The sequence below is a fragment of the Plectropomus leopardus genome, chromosome 7 (assembly GCF_008729295.1).
Source record: "Plectropomus leopardus isolate mb chromosome 7, YSFRI_Pleo_2.0, whole genome shotgun sequence".
NCBI classification, from domain to species: Eukaryota; Metazoa; Chordata; class Actinopteri; order Perciformes; family Serranidae; genus Plectropomus; species Plectropomus leopardus.
Genome location: NC_056469.1, coordinates 14,551,672 through 14,577,287, shown reverse-complemented (window position 1 = coordinate 14,577,287; position 25,616 = coordinate 14,551,672). Strand labels below are relative to the sequence as shown.

General features: G+C 39.0%; 1 protein-coding gene across 1 annotated transcript in view; it reads left to right on the top strand.

Moving 5' to 3' along the window:
- The window catches only part of cdkal1 (CDK5 regulatory subunit associated protein 1-like 1), a 270,459-nt gene that overhangs the window by 31,197 nt on the left and 213,646 nt on the right, over positions 1-25,616 (top strand). The window contains exon 4 of the mRNA XM_042489706.1: positions 16,502-16,586. Within this exon, the coding sequence (XP_042345640.1) occupies positions 16,502-16,586 (85 nt within the window). The remainder of the gene's footprint in view (positions 1-16,501; positions 16,587-25,616) is intronic.

Sequence of the window (25,616 nt, the reverse complement as noted above, 5' to 3'; positions counted from 1 at the left end):
GTGAGAGTGAGAGAGAGAGAAAGAAAAGAAAAGAACTGTTAAAAAAAATGACAGCTAAGGTGATGTCCACACTAATCTGGATGCATTTGAAAATACATCCCTTTTTCTCTATTTTGAGCTGATATCCGTATTAAGTTTTCCACTCCTGAAAAATAAGCTTTTTAAACAGACTGCCCAGACTTAACAGATTTGAATACACTGCAAAATGAAGAGCTATATTACTTCCTATCACGCTCTAGCTCTTTGTGGTGACAAATATAGTGTGTTATTACAATTGTTATAAAATTTAAATTTTATGTCAGTATTACCAATGGTCTCAATGCAGGTGCCATCAAACATAGCCTGTTTTTGAAGTCATCTGACTATTTTTAAAACTACTTCAAAATTCATCTTATTTTCAGATGGATAAACCTGTACTTAGTGATACACAGTGTAACTTTTTGGATACTTTCAGTTGTCAGCTGTGACTTTGTGTACCTAGAAACATTATCTTCATCACAGAACATTTAAATAGATGGATTAAATAGCCTGGGGCCTGATTTTTTTCTCGTCGCTGGCTGCTCTGCAATCTCATCTTTCCTAATGACATATGGTTTGTAGTTTGTAATGAGCACAGGTATGGAAATATCTTGTGCCATGCCATCCTAGGTGCATGATATCAGGTCTTATAACCCTCCCAACACGACCTGTATGTTACCAGGAAGTATAAAACAATTAAATAAATAAAATGAAATAAAAACAGCAGGACCAATAGGACACAGAGATGTCACACCAAACCTTTAATAACACAGGGTCTCTGAGGCATCCAGTTCCATTTCTGTACTGGTATTGCTCTGCAGTTGCATCAGAAGATTTACTGCCGATGAGGATGTGGCTGTGCTTGCGTGTTTTTCAGTGTTGTGTAGTGTTTTCCACATGTATGTTCATATGTAAGTTTCTGGTATTTTGTAACTGCATATATGCATTAATTATGTCCACGGCTGCAACTGATAGTTATTTTTGTTATCAATTAATCAGGATTATTTTTATGCCTTGGTGGCCAAAGGATTTATGTTTTCGGGTTTTCTGGCTGTCCCATTCTTGTGAACACGAAAATCCAAAAACAACTTGAAGGAATTTTGTTCGAATTTGGCATTGATGTCCATTTGGACATAAGCATGGAAGTATTAGATTTTGATGGTCAAAGGTTAAAGGTCAAGGTCATTGTGACCTCACAAAACAAGTTTTTGACCATAACTCAATAATAGTTTTTGTAATTTTGACAAAATTTTACACAAATGTATGATAGAATAAAATTATTAAGTGATGACATCTTAAGTCAAGAGGTCAAAGGTTAACTTCACTGTGACATAATAGTATTCGGCAAAAAGACATTTTTGGCCATTTGTCATAACTCATGAACAGAAAGGGAGACATTTGATCAGATGCAGATTTGGTGAAACTAATCTTTTGTGCCCACCTTAGGGATAGGGTTTTATAGATCTGCTGTGCTGCTGGGTTGAAGCTGTGTGTAAGGCATCCGTTTTTTAGAATTTGTAGCTTCTTTGCAGCAATATCCAATATTGGAAGTATTGTCAACTATCATGGCTACACGAGTCATGACAGACATGATGTAAACTGTAACTGTGACTTGACTGGTCTGCGGAGGCAAACAACCATAATGCTCACATTGGACACAGCAATATTTCCTTTTGACTGTTTTTACTTTGAAAAAAAAGACAATTTATCAATTATCTAAATAGTTGCAGATTGTTTTTCTGTCAAAAACCACCTGTAACTGACAGGTGTTAGTGTATTGTTAGTAGATGTATTCTGTGTGTGTGTGTGTGTGTGTGTGTGTGTGTGTGTGTGTCTGTGTAGCAAGCCAGCGTCCCTCTAATGACAGTTGATTGCATTATCAACCACGGCCGAGTGGTTGCTCAGCCTGCTAGACAGATAGACCAACCGCCAAAACCCCAAGGCCCCTCTGTGTGTGTATGTCTCAGTGTTTGTGTGTATGTGACTGTGTGCCTGCGTGAGTGCTCATTTGTAAAATGTGATTGGAGGTGAAACTCGAAAGTCCTCTAAGGCCCATTCACAATTTGCCACGTCAGTGAGGCAAACGTACAGATGCACAAAAACATGCATGCAGGTGACACACACACAGATTTACACACACACACACACACACACACACACACACACACACACACACACACACACACACACACACACACATACATACATAGATGTTCTGACACACACACACAGACACATGCACTCACTCATTCCCCTAGGAGAGGGAACCTTTTAGACAGAAATGTTGTCAGCTGGGACTCTGTCTTGTTGTTCCCAATCAAACATGGCCAACTTGTCACGCCTCACACACCCACTCTCACACACGTGCTTGGGGAATATGGTTGTGTGTGTGCATGCGTGAGTGAGAGTAGACATTATATTTGGTCTAGTTTATCAGTTCCCTATGTGACTCATCATAATAAAGACTTGCTTGCGTGTAATGAATTCTCAAATGCACAATTATTCCTGAGATGCTGTCGTTGCTTTATTTCATGTCTTGATGCATTTACCCAGATCTATCAGTCAGTCACATAGCTGCATTGTGTGTGAGGCGATATGTTTGTGGTGTAACAATTGGATCAATAGCAATGCAGAGTCAGCAAAAAATATTTATATTTATTTATATTTATTTATATATATTTTTATTTTTTGTCTTTCTTATTTTCTGGTTTGACCATTAAAAGCAAGGTGTTTGCGACAGTAGCTCAGCACTTAACTCCCCAAACATGGGATAATGTTCTATGTGATGTGACACATTTAAAGTGTAATAGTGTTAGATTAAGTCATGAAAAGACAAGTGTTTCCCATGGAAATTTAATGTATGTGTGGCAGTACTTAACTTTTAATATGCTTGGCATTTTTCTGCTCCGTCTGTGCCCAGAATACCCTCTGTGCTTCAGGAGTGTGGTGCAATCAATACCCTAATGGTATACGTTCCAACAGAGCTTGTAATGAACAGTCCAGCACCAAAAATATGAAATCAATAGCAGCAGATGTTTTAGTCCTTGTGGGACACCAAAGATAAATGAATATGTTGTGAAAATTGAGAGACATGGAAAAGTTGATTCTTTTGTCACGCAACAGTATATACAAAAATTATGAGACGAGTAATTTAACTGCTTTAAGAATAATCGTCAATCAGGTCCTCTTACATTATGTCCGAGCTCACCTAGTCCTCTGATCTATATTGCTTTTGCGCCTGTATGAATGAAAACAAAAGCAAATAAGTACACATTACCCACAAATCATAGCAGGATGTTTTCAACTTTTTTTGAAAAAGTTTACAATAATCATTTGAGGCATGTTTGCAGCTTACTGTAGAAATAAAAATGTTGTTGTGATACAAATGCCAGTTGTGAGCCCCAGTTAAAGATCAGTGAGTATGAAAAATTCATTTCACTATTATAGTGACCAAAATTTTCACAGTTATCAGTTTTATCACACTATTGGCAAAATATGCTGAAAATGTATATTTCAGGTTTTCTATTGACAATTTGCAGCAGTTTTTGTTTGCATAAACATTCAAATAATAAAAACCAGTATCTGCTGATACTGGTTTTTAAAATGAAAATTCTGCTGATATCACAAACAAATAGGCTTTTTTTCCTTTTACTAACAAAGTAAACAACACTTGTACAGTGAAGGAATGTTACATACATTAAACAGCATTGCATTTTATGTCTCCATCTGCTGTTATGCGTAATATAGTGTTAGTTCCACTACAGATGAGACTTGATGATGACGAAAAGTAGGTGGGAAAAAATGGTTATATCAATATCGGTATCGGTTATCGGGCAAAATGAGTTGTTATATATCTGTATATCTGATATGGGCATAAATTCCATTATAATGCATCTCTTGCCAACACTTTATGAACACCATATCAAATGTGTATTAATATTGAAAATAGCTTGTCTTTGAAATACTTACACAGTGTCTGTGTCACTGTAGATGAGAACATGGACCACTAGCATTGCTGGGTTTGCCTGCTGCACGCCCACTCTGAAAACAAGAGAATAGCAAAACAAACCAAGGTTGCATACTGCACCTGTGTCTGGGAGACTGTTGCTCACTTTTGTTGAAGACAGACAGTATTTACTGAGTCTTTCAAAGCACAGTAATCAATCAAAGTTTTAATTAGTATTACATTTTGAAACGGTAAAACTAACTGTAAGGAATTTTACTGTGGCTCATCATTAAACCAATATCTGTTTCATCCCAGCCCTAAGAAGTGATGTTGAATTTTAATGTTACCAAAACTTCTCATTGCTATTATGGATCGCCACAAAGATCAAATTACTTGTCTGTGATGCTGCTGCTGTTAGCATTAAATGGTCACTTCTGTTCTGAGTTTAAGATGGAGAGTAATTGTCAGTGTGAGAAAGCAGCAAGAAATTTAGTAGGATCACGTTATGTCCAAGCAAAGCTCACTTTCCTCAAAGGCTGTATGTATATGACTTGATTGTGATGCACAGCTCAGGGTCACTGCTCCACCCAGCCTCCCAGTCCACCTGTCCTCCAAGCCACACAGCCTGGCATCCAGCTGTCCAGTCAGCCAATTGGCCAGACATGCCAGACAGGCCTTGTTAGCTCAGTCAAGTGTGTCCATTCACCCCAAAGCCACCCCTTTGCCCCAGCATACATCCCCTATAAACCACCACTGCACTGTATCCCAAGGTCAGCATGTCCTGTGTGTTTTTTTGTGTGTGTGAGTAAGATGAGAGATGAGGGGGAGCAGTGGAGGAAGAGAGATGATGTGTTTGAGATGGAGGGTGGAATGGATGGAGGGTAGAAGACAGAAATAACAAGGGAGAGAAGTGTATGTGTGTGTGCATGCATGCATGCAACTGTGCACGTGGGAGTGTGTGGGGGTGTGTGTGGGATGGGATGGAAAGTGGGTCATGGTGTGGTCTGTGTGTGAAGCACCAGGAGCATCATATTGACCCCTAGGGCTTGCTGTCTGCCTCTACTCAGTCGCACTCAAACTGCACGCACACACAAATACATGTACACACACTCAGACGTCTCTGTCTTTGCCCTCATATATCACGTACCATGGCTGAAGACCAGAGGGAAATCAGACACAGCGTGGATCTGTTTCTCTGGTCTGAAGAATCTGCACTTCTCAATCATTATGATACTTTGTTTTATTCTGAGTAGTCTGGGGAAATGACGGAATGGACTCACAGAGAGTGGAGCTGATCAGTATCGGAAAATTTAATCCAAATTTGATTGAGAACTAGTGTACTGCAAAGACAGCAAGTACAAACAACCCTTTTCATTCAGTCCTGTCGCCTCGTTCCTCTGTACAGTTAAATATGCCTGCATAGCTTAACTTTACCTGCTAGTCTCCACAAGGGACAGATATAACTTACACACTGTGTGTATAGCTGGCGAGGGAGAAAGTTTGGCAACTTGTTAAGTAGGTCTGTCTGAAATGGAAAATATGATACTGTAGCCCCAGTGATAGCAGTGAAAGTGGGGTTATATATGATATATCTATCATCGAGAGAGAGAATTAAAGGAGCTTGTATGAAAGGTTTATGGTGCTTGGAAAGCTGAGAGTCTCCAGAGCTCTTTTTCCTACATAAATATACAAGATCTGACTACAGTGAACTTCCCTGAACTGCCTGAAATACCCAAGCAGGATGCTGGATCAGTGAGAACTAGAAATGCTAAGTACTCTCCTGGCAGGGCAAAAACAAATCTGTTTGCAGAGTAATCACCATGGGAGCTCCATAGTGCTAGAGAGCAAGATTGCTGTTTCATTTTAGATTGCAATCACATCAACACAAGTCTTTAATTATTTAGATCACAGTGCCAATTACTGAGAGGAATGTGTTGCTGTAAGCCTTTGTAAATTAACCCACTATTTATAGAACAGTTTTTTTGACATATAGCCTTGTTGCAGCACGAAAGTCAAAAGGGACGACATTCTGGAATTGTCCATATCATAGCTGTTATTTTATAGTAAGAATTATTGTGTATATGTTTGATAGTAAAATAGCCATCCATTATGGGGGATGATATTTAACTACCTAACTATAAGCTATTTAATTTTTTTGTAAATGAAACAATCAAGCAAGCTGTTGTCTGTCCTTCACTGCAGCTAAAATTGATGAATTATGGGATGTTTTGATTGACTTGACTTGATCACTTTCAACTTAAAATGTATGTCACATAAGGATGATTTTAAATTTATGAAAGTTTTTCTAGGTTTGCACAATCTCCTTTTGCTCTTGTACTGCAGAATCCTACAGAGAAAGTATTCAGCGTCATCTGTCTGTAAGATATTGATCAGCTGAGGACACTGTAATTTTGGCGAGGGAGTGGTGAAAATGAAAAGCAGAAAAGTCTGAGGTTAATATTGAGTTTGTGTGGTGCAGTAGAAATTGAAGAAGGCAAAAAGGAAGAAAAAAGAGAATAAGACCCTTTTGATATGTGGAGAAATGAGAAAGATGAGAAAGTGGTGACAACTCTGGGTTAGAAAATGACATGAGAATGCAGGAGGAAAAGTGAGTGGGTGTTATATATGGTGGTTAAATGAGATGGGAGAGGAGGGGAAATGTAGTGTTTGGGCAATATGTGGAAAATGGAAAGGAGAAGAGAGGCGATTAAAGAAAAAGTTACGCTTGGGGAAAAGAGGGTGTAAAAGAATGATGGTAGTTTCAGGATGTTGTGATAAAATAGCAGGTATGTGCATGCTGATAGGATCTTAACAACGCTATAAGAATTACACCCATCCCTTCTTACCTCCCACCGTGTCTGTGGCTCTCATTTTTACTCTGGTGTCTCCAGTAAAATACTGTTATTTGAGACAACTCTGAAAACCATCTTTACTCCCTTCAAGTTATATCTTTGGAAGCTTATTTCTTTCATTTTTAGTGAGAAATGCCATTCTGTCCCTGGTTGACTCTGTGAATCCCTTTGTGGAAATGCTGGGCCTTGCATTTAGATAGTTTAGGCTTCAGTATTACGTGTGCACAAAGACAGTTCCCCTAAACGTGGAGGCTGGCAGTTAGTTTAGGGAATACTTGATTTGACATGAAGTTTCAAGTTTTCTAAGAGTAGAGTACACATTTTTAACTGTTAATATTGCAGTCCAACGTGTTAATTGTGGGCAATCAAGATTAATATTCGATTAATTGTGCGGCCCTATGTTGTGTGCGTGTTTTTGTAAGGTATTGGAGGCGTTGCTTTAAGAAATCTTGCACATACTCACATTTACATCTACAAGTCTTCAACTCACACAACCTACATGCCTTTGCCTGGGGGGGGAAACTGTTGCAGCCCCGGGAGAACATGCAAATTTCACACAGAAAGGCCTCAGCTAGGTAGAGGGGTCTCACCTTTCCTGAGAGGTGACAGTGCTAACCACTGCATGCTGCTGATACTTATAGATTCTGTTGTTTTCTGTGTAAAAACACACACATACACATGGCAGTGGAAGCATAGAAGACAGAATATACCATTGCCCCATTTTCTATGGTCGATGTCCTTGAAAAACAGCTATTTTTCCACTCTCACTGGCTCGATACATGCAAGCCACCGCACCTCGACTCAGTCATAGCACTTATGGTCTTGTAGGTGTCATGGTGGACAAGGACAAACTCAATTGTTAAGTTACAAAGCACTCCCATGTATGCAACATATACCTAAGCCGTCTATACCTGATAAAAATTCTTGGTAAGTGTGGAGTCAAGATGTAGACCTTTTTGCATTATTGATATTTTTAGTCCCAGATTCCCTTGCCATTATGAAAAAATTTAAAAACATCTCAGGAGGATGTTACCTGGAGGATGGGCTTTTCAAGTGATGAATCACGTAAAATAACACAAAAACACTCCTGCATCCAGGGTTGTGCTCAAAATTAACTTTGTGTATTTACATTGTGCTTAGTATTATGTGGCATGCTATTGTTCTGCTGTCACAATAGCAGATATGCCTTTCTACATGCAATTGTGTTATATCTTATTTTTATGTTGTACAAAGGTAAAAGTGCAACTAATGGTTAAATGTAATAGCTTTAACCAGCTGCTTTAAAGAAAACAAAACATCACACCTTAACACTTAAGTGTGAACAGTTTTCTATTTACATTAAGCAACAGAGTTGAATTTGATTTTTTTTTTTTTATTTCTGAATTGACACATCTGCAAACAGGATACATGGGAGTTCAGGGCGATTCCCTTATTCCCATTCTGTCTGTTATTGTTTATGTTTTTTGCTGCTTTCTGACCCTACAGCTGAGCCTCCTCTCAGTTTCTCTGTGGGGTGCTGGCTGCACACACCTGTGGGTACACTGACAGCGGCTATAATGTGCAAATACAGCAGAATACATCTTTTTTTTTCTCTGTCTGAAACAAAATATTTATAGAAATTCAAACATGAACACACACAAATGTGACAAGTGTGCTAAAACATGTCAGCCATAAAATGTATGTTTATTATGATGTTTATGAAACAGCTGTTTTGTGTGAGATCAGAGTGGGACACTCACTGATGACACTCTCCCACTTCTCTTTCCAGCTGCATTTCCCCCCTGTCCTGCCTCTTTATTCCCCTCCATTCACTCAGTGTTTTCTACTTTCATCTCCACCACTCTGTTCTCCTCCTTCCTCATTTCAAATCTCGTTTTGTCTCTCTGTCTCTCCTTCATTTTTGTCCACATTGGTGGTCATCCCAAAACCCATTTGGGTATTGAGTATCACCTGCCTCCACTTCACATTCACTTTTCTCTTTTGAGTCCTCTCTCAGGATGACTCTCCTCAATGGCTGTTGGTCCTTCCCATTCCTTAAATCCTTTTTACTGTTTTTTCTTTTTATACACACAAGCAGCCATCTGATCCTAGCGCTCACTTGTTCTTTCTTTTGTCCATCTTTCCATCCATACTTATTCGATCTATGCACCTGCTCCTATAACACTTCCTCCTAATCTCCATAGGGAGTAGTGCTATTGAAATGTGTTATGTATGACCTTGTGTATATGGTTACACGCACGCGCACACACACACACATACACACACACACACACACACACACACACACACACACACACACACACACACACACACACACACACACACACACACACTGACCCCAGGTGTTACCTTTCCAATATCCTGGTCTCTCTTGTATGATTTGGTTGCGGGGTGAATTAAGGGTGAATATCTCACACACACACACACACACACACACACACACACACACACACACACACACACACACAGAAGCACACACCAAAGTGAACCTCATGGATTAGATTCTGTCATTTGGATCAGTTGGTGGTAATGTTCTAAAAGAATTCACTACATCTCACACACACACACACACACACACACACACACACACACACACATCCACGGGTCATTTTCCTTTTGTGTATAGTGGGATAGTGGGGTCGACTGTTTGACAGGGGTGGAATTCCTTATATGCCTTATTGGAGAAACTCTCAAACACACACACACACACCAAGAAAAAAAAACAATTTATTTGGGGGTCAGCTGTTGTGGTCAAATGGGATATATATCTTACATTGGATAAAATATAAAATAGGCTTTTCATCTGTGGGGTGCAGACTGAGTGAAATAGTGTCATTATTCCACTTGTGTGTGTGTGTGTGTGTGTTTATAGGAGACAGAGATATTTGTATGTAAGGTACACCCAAAGCTCACCTTCTACTACTACAGCTTTGTGCAAAACTAAAGATAAAAAACATTCCATGAACTAATCAATTAAAAATGTGCCTTATTAAATTGTTTCTATGTGTGAACTCCTACAATAGTTCTAAGGCAGCAATTGCATTATTAACAGTTACACATCACACATTAGTCACACATTAGAGGAAAAGGTATAATCGTTTTCTGATTGTAAGTGAATTGATCCCAGGTAATTACGGAAGTAGTATTTCACTGCTGGAAAGATGGATTTTTAAAGAACCCCCCCCGCAAACTGGGCTGTCTTTGCAGTAGATGTGCACGTATGGAAAATTGGAGCTGTATGACCAGAGAAAACGGAGAAAAAAAAGGACTGTGGTAGGTAGAAAACCTACAGAACTACCAGATATGATACTACCAGAATGCACTGTACCGCACCGGGACAATAAAGGCTCCTTTTAAAGCTATGACTTCCTCTCAGTTTGCAGGTTTAATGCTGGGCTAACATAGACTAATTTTGCAACATGTACACACACACACCCTCTCTTACACACACACACACACACACACACACACACACACACACACACGCACACACAGATACTCACACCCACTCTCAAACACATAACAGGATGCTTGTCTTACCCTCTGGGCCTGTTCTTTATCAGATAAAAGATTAGTCAACAGTTTTTGTGCACATTCTGTTTTAACAACTTCTCAGATAATTGCCTGATGGCCGCGATCTGCAAAAATAATGAAATCCCTCCTCCGTCATTGGCTGTATCTCCATACCTATGCAAATCTTATGCAAATTTCCCTTTCCAGAGATTTCCCAATAGCATTTCTTAGAGTGGTAGGAATTTATGTACACTTAAATGCTGAGTCATTGAAGGTTACCCTGGGGTACTTTCCCACACTGATGGAGAGATGAACAGAAAAACCGACATTTAGGCCTATGAATTAATAACATGACATGTTCCCTAAAAGTAAAGCTATTCTAGACTGACAGCACTTTGTGCGGCTTGATGCTTTCCTTTTAAGTGTTGCTCTGTCCGCTGCCCTATACAATGGATATTTGTCTTTTAGTAAAGCATAATTTTTGTATCTTTTAAGTTTAGTCATCATTAAGATCATTATTGTCGCAGCTGCGCCAAGTCTGAGTTACTACTAATGACAGCCAGTACACTGCATTTTTGTGACATGGATGATGATGGCAGTTATGGCTTGATAAGTTTCAAATGAGATAAAGTTCTCTCAGCAGAAGCAGCTGTCACTGAGAGCGTGACAGCCACTGTCAGTGCTGTCCATAGACTCTGGTGTTATTCCTCTGACTGAATTTCATGGAGGAGTAAGGGTGTCTCCAGGCAGTAATTTGCAGTGGCAGCTGTGGAGATGTATGATTTCTTGTGTCATTTCGGACCCATCAGTGTCGGTCTTTACTTTCCAGCTCTGCTTCTAATTCACCTCTGCGTGACGTTCCTATTATGCGTTATTAGACATTGCTTGCACTGTCTGAAAAATAGGTAGCTCAGCAAAAGTTATTTGACCTGACTGAATAGCTCATATATCCAGTGATCTGCATCTCATTCAAATTGGGTTCACTTTGAGCTGCAAGGTTCTATGATCAGGCCCATCTTGCAATATTCTTTTTGTTCAACAAAACCCACAGATTTACAGTCTTCACAATTAAGTTTTGTTTTTTTTGCATTTTCTGCATTTGCAGCAACATCTACATTCATGGAAGTAAAATGAAGCAGCTTGTTAACATTCCACAGCACACAACTGAACACAAGACTCAAAGGAAGGATGAGTTTTTTGCACAATGATTCATCTTTAAGAATTATTTAAATTTCTGCCCCTTTTAAGTTTAGATCTCTAATATTTTAACCAGATCCTGTGTACTTAAGTGCTCAACATGGTCTTTATCTCTCCATTCAATCAAATTTGCTCATCTCTTAAGCTCCATTTGGTGTCCCTGCAACAATAAACATGGGAAAGTTTCACCAGCTGCCCCAACAATTGTCGTGATTTCAAAGAAACAGAAAGCCACCTACCATAGCTTTCTTAATTGTAACACTGCAGTACACGTGATCCTGAACTAAAAAAACACCATCACTTAGTCGGGGCATCAAAAATATTCCTGTCTTGTCGTGCAAAAATGGCAAGAGTTGAATGAAGATGTATTCCCATAGCTATAACAAGGTGAAAAATTTGAGTTTTGAAATTAGCTTCAGGCATCTGTATATTGCTCTGGTTGTTGCCATGAGATTAAACCTCTAAAGCCCTTTCTGACTGAGAGGCAGCTACTGCCTTGATTAATTTCAGTGCCTTGTGGTTGGTTTGACCCTCAGTTCACTGGCAGCAGTATTAGCAACAGTGGAGGATGTGTAGTTGCCACCAATACATGTACTACTACAGGTCTTCACATGTTTTGCTGCTGGAGTCTGATTTTGTCAACCTTTTGCCACTGGATGTGGATGGACTGTTGTACTTGTGTATCCCCTATTCTGATCCTGTGCTGGATCAAGGACATCTGTTACTGTTGCCACTTTGACTGAAAGGGCCATAGAGGTCTGAGGCCATAAATACAAGAGAAGTAGTCCTTAGTTTGGGTATTTGGACAGGGTTCCTTGCCTCAGGGATGGAAAATAAGGTGAACAGAAGCCAGTTGTATAACACATGTCATGGGCAAGCACAGCAATGAGGGAGCAATATTTAATATAGTACTGAAATTATTGATCAGTTATCATCAAATCATTATCAATTGTAGTTTTAGCATCAAATTTACCTCTTTAGGTAAACTTTAGGTAAATTTACCACTTTAGGTAATAAAAACTAAAAACACCAAACATTTGCACCTTTGAAAAGAAATGCAAAGATTATCTTTTTTTTGATAGGACTATGAAATTCAACATACATTTTACAGGCTATGTCAATGATCAGTTGATTAAAAAAGAATCAGTGGATTGATATATAACCCACAAGCAAAAGCTTCTAAGTTACGGCATAATTTTACTTTTCACGGTATAGTTTGTCTCTGTGTACTGGTAAGTTGTGCAGACTCTGTAGATAGGAGTGTTTTGCAGATGTTCATATCTGTTTTGAGTGTGTGTGTGTATGTGTGTGTATGTGTGTGTGTGTGTGTGTGTGTGTGTGTGTGTGTGTGTGTGTGTGTGTGTGTAATTGATGGAGAGCTTGTTATTGTTGGTCTGGAAAGCCTCCCTCAGGACACAGAGGAGACAGCAGCCACACAGCTGCGACCACTCCCATTAGTCCTGCTTATGAGTGTGTGTGTGTGTGTGTGTGTGTGTGTGTGTGTGTGTGTGTGTGTGTGTGTGTGTGTGCATGCATGTGTGTGTGTTGGTTGCCTAGACAAATAAAGGTAGTAATAATGGGCATCCTTTGCCAGCTGAACATATTCTCTCTAACCCACACACACATTTTATAGTTTTGCATTTCAGCTTACGGATGACTCAGCACTTTTTGTTCTTTCTAATTATTGTCCCAATGCCATTAAAAGAAAAAGATGATACCTTGCAACACAAAAAGGCCCAAACAAACAAACTCAACACATGATTCATGTCCTACCAGTGTGACTCACATTTGTTTGGTGCATTTACAAGACATGCAGCTGTGCTACTGTTTTTATGAGACTTCATTAAGCCTTGCCTACTGTCTGATATAATCAGCAAACACACCTCAAGGCAATGCTGTGTTTTCACATTTTAATAGATTAAGTGGTTTCTATATCCACTCCTTCTACAGCTGGTTAAAAGTCCTGAAATATTAAATCATGCAGTATAACCTCAATGCCTGAAAAGTTTGAGTTAAAAGTTTTGAAAGGATTTTTTTCTGTGACATTTGTTGTCTTATTAGTCTTTTCTAAACTCTGGCAAACCAGCATTTTAAAGGGTTTTAATTTAACTTTTTGAAATTTAAAAGGCCCAGACACATCAATTAGACTTTACAGAACTGTTTTGTGGCCAAAATAGATGCATATGAATACATCACAGAGACTATAGCCAACAGCCAACTCGCAGGTATGTTTATGCATGAGTGAGAGAAAATAACTCTCCATACTAGCAGGGGACGGTATTCTGTGTCTGTCTTTCAAAAAGGGAAGACGAACAGGACAGATTCAAGATGCTGTCAGCAAGTTAGCACATTAATAACACAAGCCAATTTTATAAAAACAAAGGTGAAACTTCATTGTTCATTCTACGGGGTCTAAAACTGTACTTCAGCTGAGAAAACAGCTGCTCCTCTTACTCATCGAAGTGATCTAATCATTGGTGAATGGACAGCCAAAAACAGGCAACAGGGACTGACTATTACCGATGCTGTGGGACACACACACGCTCACCGACAGCCCGACATTGAACAACAACCCACTGTTACCGTGTTGTGTCAGAACCTTAGACAGTCTGACAGGACAGGATTATTTCACAAGTGCTGAGATTGGCACTCAATGTCTCATCTTTATTTGACGAACTCATGAAGAATAATAGTGAATAGATGTCTAGCTTTATTTGTGTCTTACTGTGAATAATTTGATGATTGCTGTTGTCCTTGGTTGGGAAACTGTGTGTGTGTGTGTGTGTGTGTGTGTGTGTGTGTGTGTGTGTGTTATTTGAAGTGAGGGATTGAGTAGGAGAGTTTACCGAAGGTAAGGTGTGATGTGGTGGATAATCTCCCTTTTCTTCCTGGGACCTGTTTGTGTGTTACAGGTTTGAGGGTGTGTATCAAGTTAACTAATGCAGGAGATACACTGTGAGTGGGGTGTGTGTATGCTTGACTGCAGCAGGGAAGTGGATTCCAAGTGAAATATCTGGTTCAATGTGGTGTGAAGGAGCAGGCTTCTAGCTCCCCACCACCACAGTGCACCCCCCCCCCCCCCCCCCCCCCCCGATTATGTGTGTCTGTGTGTGACAGCTCTCCTGGCAGTGCCATGCAAAGCCTGCCACCATCGTCTTGAGCAGCAGCCGAGCTTAACTTCACAAGTAGCAATACACTGCTGTGTTTGTGTGTGTCTACATCAAGTCAGCATATGTTTAAAGGACCCTCTTAGTTTAAGTAACAATATAGGTAATGGAGTTCATGTATTTTTGTGAGATGCATTTGAAAGCCCAGGAAATCCTAGTAAGTAAGTAAGTCGATACTACAGATACTGCCCCAAGGTCCAGAACGAACCTTCTTGCTCATTAGTGTAACTGTTTGACAACATCACTGATACTAACAAGGGATGCATGATAGAAACGGCACGTTATCGGTGTCTGCATGTATTGGCTTTAAAAAGAAATATTGGAATTGGCCAACACGCTGATTTCTGACGATATCACATGTGCAAAACATCAACCCTAAGTTGAAGTATTTTTCCTATTTTACAAAATGAATGAGTATTACATACATTAAAAAAGCGTTGTATTTTATGTCTTCATTTGCTGGTGTGCCAGATAAGAGTATGCAAAAAATGATGTTAATTCCATTCAGAGAAGACTTGATAGCACTAAAATTGGGTAGGAAAAGCATGAATATATTGGTCTATATATAGAGAGAGAGATATAGATCAATAGATATATAGATATATATATATAATATATATCGGATATTGATATCGGTTATCGGCCAAATAAGTTGTTATATATTGGCATACTGGATATTGGTAAGAAATCCAACATTGTGTATCTATAATGCTAACAGCAAAATGAATAAGGATCTGTGGGTTGAAGAGGTAGATGCATTTCTTATTTGTCATTTAAGCTGCAACCAACTGCCAGTATAAATCTCCATGTCTGAGGATCCCATGCAAGGAGAACAAGGTCACAGCCAATAAACAGAAGTTTTATAATCCAGCATATAGACCCCAGCTGATACCACACCAAGCAATGGCAGAGAAAGGGTTGCTGAGGTAATTAGATTTTTCTGTGGCAGGGATGCATGTTCGTGTGTTCCAGGCGGAAAGATATTCTTTCTGACATAGGTTGACATGTTTCAGGACTCACAAGACTTTACTGAATAGCTTTGGATATTCTATGCCCACGACTTTGCCGCAGAAACAAAACAGCTGCAGCTCCGAGCAGCAGCCCAACTTTCTTAAGGCATTGCATGGCAGCTCGCAGCAGGCTGAACTTCTTAGCTGTTTTGAGTGTTTCCAGCCTTTTAGTGTCAAAGATAATCCAGGAGCTGGATGGGATTCTTTCTTTAAGGTCTCAATACCAAAAATGACTATAATTTGCAAGCATATTGGAAAAAACAGCTGGTATTGCTGTTGTTTTGTACATATTTAAGTTATGAAAGCATTTTTGTCAAAAACTATATTAACATTTAGTTTATTTGAGTCAAGACAGAGGAAATCTGAACCGTAATAAGTACCATCAAAGCTCTGTGACCAAACAAACAGTAAAGCCTTAAAACCAACTCTGGTTAATGTTGCCTGCTGAAGGGAGGCCAGCACAGATGGAATCTGGTCCCCCATTCATGTGGCTCTCAGAAATCTATCTGGATTAGCTGCTGGCAAGCCGGGGATGAGCAACACAACAAGCACATACGTATCGAATTAATGAGAAGAGAGCATGCAGAACTCTTTTCAAATCTGTGAATGATATACCTGTATACTTAAAATGCTTTAAACTCATTACACTGTGCTATACTATACTATATAGTATTCTTAATTATAGTTGTTTGTTATGTGATTATGTTTCAATTTGTTGGATCTAAGTTTTCTTGATAGTCAAGCTTGTTATGTTCCATAAAAACATTTACTAAAAATCAGCTTTCTCTCTTTCTATAGATGACCCAACAGATGCAGACCTTTGGGTGCTCAACAGCTGCACTGTGAAAAACCCTGCAGAGGACCACTTCAGAAACTCAATCAAGTAACGAAAAACACACAAAGTCCACACAAACACCTTTTTTTCTATTAATGTTGCTAGTTGAAAAGAGTTAAGTTTTTGAAAACCAAAATGAAAAACAGCTGATTTAAAACATTTTTAGGATATATCAGTGTATAATAAATCTACCTTGACTAGTTTAATTGGCTGCTGCTTTTACAACTGAGGTATTTAAAAAAAAAAAATCATAATAAACATGAAGTATATTTTTTATTTCTAGACCAGTTAAGTTTATGACATACTCATTTGTATGACATAAAAAAGACTCATTCATTAGAATTTTAAAATCTTTTCTTGAGACAGCAAACAGCCTGCCAAAATAATCATTTGACATTTTTCTATACAGTACACACTTTTCTCATGCACAAGTGCGTTTGTGTGTTGCATGCTTTTATCTTGTTGCCCGTCATTTTCCGCCTACTCACTGTTCCACTGGTCTCACACTGCACTGTTGAAACAAACAAACACACACAAACACACACACACACACACACACACACACACACACACACACACACACACACACACACACACACACACACAGGAGGAAGGAGAGTGAGGAAGATATTTGCATAAACACAGAGAAATAAAGCTACAAACTGTTTTGCATTTTGATTAATTTCCATTCATTTGGGGCACGCACACACACACCTGGCAGGTGTGTGCTTTTGTGGTAGTAAGTGAGACACTGGGTGACTGTATGAAAAAATCTGGATTTTGCTTTTGGAAACAGTTTTAAGACTTCAGCTGAGAACGCTTGACTTTATGGACTGAAGAGATAAATAAGATGCCATCACATAAGAGTGATATTTTAAGTGATCGTGGTGACTGTTAATGTATGCATTATTGTCATACATTTTAAATACTCCACCACTGAATGAGGTGGAAAAGCAGACTTTCATTTTGCTGTAAAATTTTAATTGATACCGGTTAAAGTCTGGTCAGACCCAGATAATCCACTTGAGCCTGTGTCTAGGGGCCATTAGTGGAACTGCATGTTAACACACATCTGCACTGGCTGCTGTGGGGTCGGCGGTGTGTGTGCCAGGATCCAAAATTTACCTGCAGAACAATGACTTGTCGCAAGATGATCTATGTTTTTCACTTCATCAACCAGTGGTTTTAATGTTTTGGTTGATAGGTGTATATCATATTACGTAAAGTTATTAAAAGCAAATGAAATGTAGATCAAGATAATAGACTTTGAATTTCCTGACTTCTCTGCTTCTTTAACAATTTTAGAAGCTTTGTATTATAAATTCCAAAATGACTCCACGCACCACAGATATTTTACGTGGTCCTCTTCTTTAACCCTTATTTGATCTTTGTTTCCATCAGTTCACTATTTCAGAGCTGAAACAATTTGTTGATTAATTGATTAGCCAATCACTAGATCCACAGAAAATGAATTTACAACTGTGGGCGTATTTCTGTTAACCCTCAATTTGCGCAAATTGAAATTGAGAATCCAAAATATGCCGTATGGAAACGTGTCAATTTTGAATTAACTCCCATTTATCGCAAATAAAAGTTTTTATGCTCACAAGGTGGTATTTCAGGCAATTTAAAAATAGGCATATTTTGCAAAACTACAATGGAAAGACCTTTTTTGCTTTTATAGCTCATATGATGTGTAACACCGGGCGACGGTGATTCGACTTTATGGATGCCAACCGCCATTAAACCCAAAGAAGAAGAAAAAGTACAACAAAGTCACATGACATTCTGCAAAACATGACTCGGTATGTGTGGACGGAGGAGGAGACCGAGAACTACTTAACTCTGATAAGAGATGTAGAAATTACGGCGACATTAGATTGGTTTAATTGAGTGGCCGCAATAGAAATAAATCTACCAGCAGCAATTTATCATCTGCCACATTTTACATTTTGGATGCCTGAATCATCAGAACAGAGTAACAGAAGTAACAGAAATATTACAGTTTTCAAGGGTGAACAGTTAATTTGGCCAACTTCATCAATGCAATCTTCCTGTCTTTCTGCTCGGGCCATCTCTTTATGCTCACTTTCTCTTTCACTCTTTGGCACTTCTATCATGCCAGTTTCTACACAAAGAATTTTTTAATTGAAATGCACAAAATAATAACATACTTCAGACTTTGAAAATGTCTTCTTAGTTGATTCCAGAGTTGTTCTATGAGTGGAAATCACCCAGCTGTAATGCTAATGCAATTAATGCTCTATTCACTGGGAGGGACACACACACAAACACACACACAGGAGGAATGTAAGAAAAGCTGTTTTTTTTTTCTCCGTTCTTTTTTGCCTTTTATCATTTGCTGCTTGCATGATGGAGACAGAAAATGAGGGGTACGGGATCAAAGCAAATCCAAATGCCCACTTCAGTTTAAAAAAAAAAATTCCCTCATTTTTCCTTGGCTTCTCTTCATATGATTTAGAGAAGGAGGCAGGCACACGGGCTGCCTCGCGCTCAGTCACACGCTGGCCGTTATGCCTGCACCTCCTGGTACCACAAACACACACACACACACACACACACAAACACACACACTTAAAATTCACACACACATTTGCAGATGCCTGGGCCACATATGTAGTGATTCTAACAATGTCTTCAAATAAAAAAATAATTAACTAAATAAATGTTTAAAATCTTAAATCTATATCTCATCTTTAGATAAGTCTTAGGCCCTTGTTTGAGAAGTGTGAAAGTTGATGTTTACCAGCAGTAGGTTGATCAGCAAGTTGAGGTGCGATTCCAGATGTAGTATAGCTGCTTACAGACGAGCAAAGGTCCAACTGAGAACATAAACAAATGCAGTAGATTCTCTCTGTACTTGTTATAAGCCTGCTGATACTACCAACTTTTCACAGGGAAATTGGTACATTTTATATCAATACAATTCTCAGTTGTAGCCTTGTTGAGTTCTGCAGCCTCTAACAAAAGCAGGATTATCTGAGCATGCTGCTTTTGTACAATAAAAACTGACAGCATAGTTAGCTGACATCATGTGAAAAACAAGGATATCTCCAACACATTCTCACTCCCAACTTGTTAAATACTGACTCTTAGTCAGCGGCACTACATGTAAAACTGTGACACTGTAGGTGTCCCTTTAGCGTCAGTTTTGGACTTAAATAAATACGTTTCTTACTATTTTTATGTGACATATGTCACATGACATCTGCACAAGCATATTAAGCTACATATACTGGCACATGTTGTTATCAAAATAACCCAAGTGACTTTTGGTTTCACATGGTAAACGGACAGTCTCCTGAGTGAAAGTCCCAAGATTGCAGACACCTCAATGCAAACTTTCTCACTTTTTATACTATAGCAGTTGCTTGGCACATCACAAAAATGCAGCTTTGCGGTGCATCTCATACCCATGCTAAACGGCATCTTGCTGTGTTGGTACCTGACACTAAGGACCACTGACCAGGCGTTGGTATTTGATGAGTTTGGTGTGAGACCGGGTTGATATTTTTTTCTCAGGCAGCACAAGGAGCATAGTATAGTAGTTACACCTTTGCAGTACCCCAGGTTCAATTCCCACCTGCGGCTCTTTGCTGTGTGTCATCCCCACTCCCTTTCCCACCTTTCCTGTTTCTCTTCGGCTGCACTGACCCTAACCCTAAGCCCAAAAAATAATCCTGAAAAAAAGTACAGTGCTTACACTATATTACATTTAAAAATTAATTGTTTTCATGAAGTAATTTTAGTAATTTGTTAACTCAATGACACATTCAAATTCATAATTATACTAATTTTACTGATTTTCTTTTAAGTTTCTTTCCACATCTGATTTGTTGTATGGTATCAGTGTAATATTTCTGATTATATTCTGTTTAAGGTTGTGGCCCTTGTCTGTCTGGCATTTATTGTGTTTTTGCCTATCAAGAAGCTCCTCACATAAAGTGGTAGAGCTTTGTTTATCTATTGGAAATGGCTTTCACGGGTAACAATGTATCAACCATGAATGCCGTCTGCTAATTTGTACAAGTGTATGTCTCTGTACCTCTTTGACTCCTCTGTTTCAGTATGTAATTAGAGACCATTGCACTGCATGTTAACAACAAGCTGTGTTATGATGTGGTGCTCAGCTTGCTGTTCTGTCATTAGCCACACTGTAACCAGCGCCAAGCTAATGTTAAAGGAGACTAGCTAGACCAGCCTCAAGGAAAGGAAGGAAAGGAAGGAAAGATCTATCGGTCTATACATGTGCATGTTGGCTTTATAGATTAATTTTAATTCGGAAATCTCTTTTTCGAGGCAGACCAGTACATGCACTAATGTGTGTGGAAATTCAGGCAATTTTGCTTTTTTTTTTTAAGCTTAGCATACATAATTAACCCAGGTCATGAGTATGTTAAAAACACCTTGTAGTCCATATTGTCCTGCTGTTCCCTTTTACTGGTGTGTGTGTGTGTGTGTGTGTGTGTATGTGTGTGTGTGTGTGTGTGTGTGTGTGTGTGTGTGTGTGTGTGTGTACATTAGCTTGTAAAACAAATAATACCCAAGGCAGTGGCGTGTGGGACATTATGTACAACCAACACACACATGCACACTCACACCCAAACATGCGCACTCACACACATGGTCACAGAAGTAACAATCAGTGTTCTAGTAAATGAGTTAAGGGGTTTAAAATGGAAGCACAGGGGCTTTCAGCAGTCTTCTATCATGGTTTGGAGAGAAGCAGTGAAAAGATGGTTTATTACTTCTGGAGAACTGGGGCTCAGTTGGCATCCATGCCAAGTGTGTGGGATAAGGAGTTGTATTTGTGTTTTTGTGTATGTGTATGGGGTTTGTCAGGTGGATGGATGCCCAGGCAGCTTGTGGGGGAGTGGGGTGTGTGTGTGTGTGTGTGTGTGTGTGTGTGTGTGTCTGTGTCTGTGTCTGTGTCTGTGTGTCTGTGTGTGTGTGCACATGTGCACGTGTATGCGTGGAGGGTTACCCTGTGAGAGAATGCTGGCAAGTATGCATATAGAGTGTATATGTTCTTGTGTGTGTTGGAAAACCACTCAACATAATTGATTGGTCCTGAAGCAGAAAAATAAGGTTACTTTTGAATCTGTATTGTGCGTGTGTGTGCGTGTGCGTGCATGTGTGTGTGTGTGTGTGTGTGTGTGTGTGTGCGTGTGTGTGGGCTGTTTATTATCTATAGTGAGTTCAGTGTGTCCTGCTCTTAGGCCTGATTTTTGTTTCTGTACTCTGTGATTATTAAGATGATATGAAAGTCCAAAACATCAATTAGTTTACTTAATTATTCCCTCTCTATGGCATTGCCCAGCTTCACCAGACTATTTCCCTCAGCATTTTGACATGAAGCTGGCTTGTATCACTTTGTTCAGCATGCCAGGGTGAGTCGACATGTGTGGGAGACGGGATTCCTTCCAGTTTCTTTTTTAGAGTGATGGCGTACTCTGCCCTGCTGTTCACTCCTTCAGTAAGAATGCACTCAGTAGCATAAACTACTAATAGAGCAGCCTCTGAATGTTAAAAAGTCAATTAGTATGGATATGGATATTTGGGTGTGCATGTGTGTGCGTTTGAAATGCCGAAATCTATAGCCTAATTCAGTGTCACAGACCTTTCAAATCAATGAACGCAGAATGCATTAAAGAAACGGTTGCTCAACAGCATGTAATTGAACTGCTCTGTGTTTGTGGGTGTATTTATGTGTGTGTATGTGTGTGTTTTGGATTTCTCCACTTGGCTGTCTCTAGCAATTTGTATGATCAAGGGAATGTATGCTTAACGAATTAGAACCCAACTTGGAGTTGTGTACTTCTGTTCTCAAAATACAGCAATTCCCACATTATATTTACATTCATTTCAATATTATTTTGATATTCATGAACCAACCCTAAGAAACAAAAAAAAAAATCATTAATGTTAATTGAAAAGGGACACACAAGACACAGAATGAAGCCTTGGAAGAAGTCCAAAGTGTATGTGCTGTGCTTATATTGTCTATTTATAACAGATGTGTAGGCTGGTTGATGAATATATATTATGGCCCCCGGCAACAGGACAGTATTGTTGGCTCAGTGTTGTCTTGGCAGAAGTTGCTTAATAAATTTAGGGCTATCTATTGTAAACCAAATGCTGCCAGAAGTGCTTTGTAAAACTCAGCTGCTTTAGCAGTTTTACGCAGAGGGTAAAGGTCTATATCTATGTAGGCCATATTTCGTCACTGGATAAAACTCAAGTTGAAAATAAAGTTATTACGTCTTTGTTTTGCTAGAAAGTATAGTATCCAATCAGCACAGTTTCTTTGTGTGTTTCAGTACTTTCTTGCTATTATTTATTTAAAATTTAAAAGGTCAGATGAGTAAATATGATTCTATATGTTATAGAGGTTGACAGATTATTGGCTTGGTCGATTATCGGTGCCGATAATTGGCATTTTGCTGATTATGTGTATCAGCGTTTTATTTTCATGATAAAATGAAATTAGAAAATGTGCAACAATGGGAGGAACGTTAACTTTGTAAAACCTCAAAGAGCAATTTTTATTTATTGTTTTTTAATTACATTTTCACTTGACTTCATTAAAAAAAGTTAGAGGGAACTTGCTGTTCATGATGTTGAAAGTCCCAGTTTTGATTGCTAAAGGCATTTAAACAAAGTTTTGTGTTGGAGTTTGTTATATTCCGAATTCTAAATATTGACAGAATTAGTTTCTTTTTAATTGTAAATGCATATCAGTTCCAAATACCAGTTATGAGTTTCATTAACTCTGTATTAGTATTGGTCCTGAAAAAACAATATTGGTCAACCCCTAATATATTGAGAACCTATCACTAAGGATGTCAAAGAGGACATCTTAAATTTAAACATTATTTATTCAGTTGAGTTTAGAGTTGAGAACATCATAATTAGTTTTACCTGACTGATGATGAGCTGTAGCAATAGTATGCTTGGCTTAGCAGCCAATGGTGTAAAGCTGCCATCTGTGGGATGATGACTGAATGCCTTAAAATCAAAGTCTCGCCTAGACGTAATGATACCATGGTGCCGTGGGTCTTAAGTTGGCCCCGGATAACTGGCGTCAAACGTGAGAAGAGATGATCGTGAGGGTGCTGGGAAGCGGCAGGATGATTGTCACCCTATCTTGTACTGCATGTTTGTGGAGAACCTGGTTCTAAATCACGACCAGACTCTGGGTCTGGGTTTTTGTTTGTAGCAGAGCAGTTCCCATTATTCTATTGTCTATTGAAAGTCAGCCTTTGATCAAAATTTTTGTCAGCCAAGTGCATGGGCCCCACCAATACCCAAAGAAGAGAGAGAGAGAAAAACGAAAGAAAAAAAGCCCTCTAAAAAACCTTGAATATATTTTAATTGGATAGACATAAATGTTAAAATATGTTTCACTAATGAATAGTTTTCTGTGGAAAAATAAATTATAGTGACACTGTGGGTAGTTACATTTTCAGTTTGTTTCATTTAATAAATGTGTCATATATTTTTGGAATGCTGGTCCAGGTTGTATTGTGTTTTAATTTAATACCATATATTCACAATGGAGTTACATGTGGTGAATATGCATTATAGCCCATGGCTGCATCTGTTGATTAGTAAGATGTCTACTGACGTTGGGCAAGTGATTTTATGTCATTGATTACTGACCCCATATTTACTGGAGGCAAAGGTCATGCTAGGCAAATTAAATCATTAAAATTAAAATCCCCTGTGAAAGTAAATTTACAAATGTTATTCCCAAGCCCTAATTTTTCAACCTGCATCTGAGATCATTAACAACTCTTTCTAGTCTAGATTGTTCTTTCAGGAACTGGTCACAAGTCTCACATTGCTTTGGGGTCAAATTATGTGTTTTCATGTAACAGTGCTTATAATGCATGGGGCTGTTTACTTGGCCTTACAGAATGTTGTTTCAAATGAACCGACACCCAAAGTGACTGACATTAAGGCCAGAAATGTTTCCTTTTCATCAGGATATGACAGCGAGGTATTAACAATCTGAAATCTGCAGTGACCTTTAGAGTTGTTTACTAAGGGCAGTTGTTTTATGTCTGTGTTCACCCAGTCCAGCAGACACACAGGCATAGATTTGTAGCTGGCTAGACACACACACACACACACACACACACACACACACACACACACACACACACACACACACACTGACATACACTCACTGAGCTTGCTGCCTGGGGCTGGTTTCAGTACAACCCAGGGATTGGCATTTAATCTGTCAGTTCTGCAGGGCATTAGCCTACATATTGGGGTACAAGCAGACACAAAAATAGTCAGAGAGAGGGAGAGACAGACTGACAGACGCAGAGGGAAAATAGACACACAGGCTGAGAGGGGAGAAGTTGATGTGTTTGCCTCAGTTGAGCCCAGGGCTGTATGAGAACCACACCAAGGCCGGGCTGGCCCGTACATGACCTTGCTTTCAACATGTCTTCATCTGCAAAGTTAGACTGCACTCTATGTTTCTGTGCTCCATTGCTAAATATGGTGTTTTGTCTAGTAATGTGCGATGGCATGGTCTGTTATGTTTTATTTGTAAATGGGTCTTTTCGTCTGCTTTCTGTACAGCTCTGTTTAACTTTTGTTGAATTTGATTTGATTTATTGTTGTCATTTTCTTCATAATACGGCATACCAGCACTTTTACAACATAATGGTTTTCACAGTGATGAACAGCAGCCCTCTATATGTCACAGTTGAACAAGGTATCTGACTTCACTTCTGTGTAGATTAAACAGCATGCACAAAGATAAAACAGACTTCATGCAGCAATTTTTATCAGCAGTTTTGTTTTGTTCTGTTCTGCTATCTGCTGTATTCTTTTCAGCCTTGTTGTGTTTTGTTATGTTCTTGAGATGGTTTATGTGAAATCCCTTAAGGTGGCATATGATTTAGTGTGATGTGAGTAGTCAAAATAGGTATTCTTTGCCATTGTTGACAGCAACACAACCCTGTCACATCAGTGATTTATTCACTGTAAAGACTGTGAGACCTTGGGGCTTGACTCTGTGCTTAGAAATGTACAGAG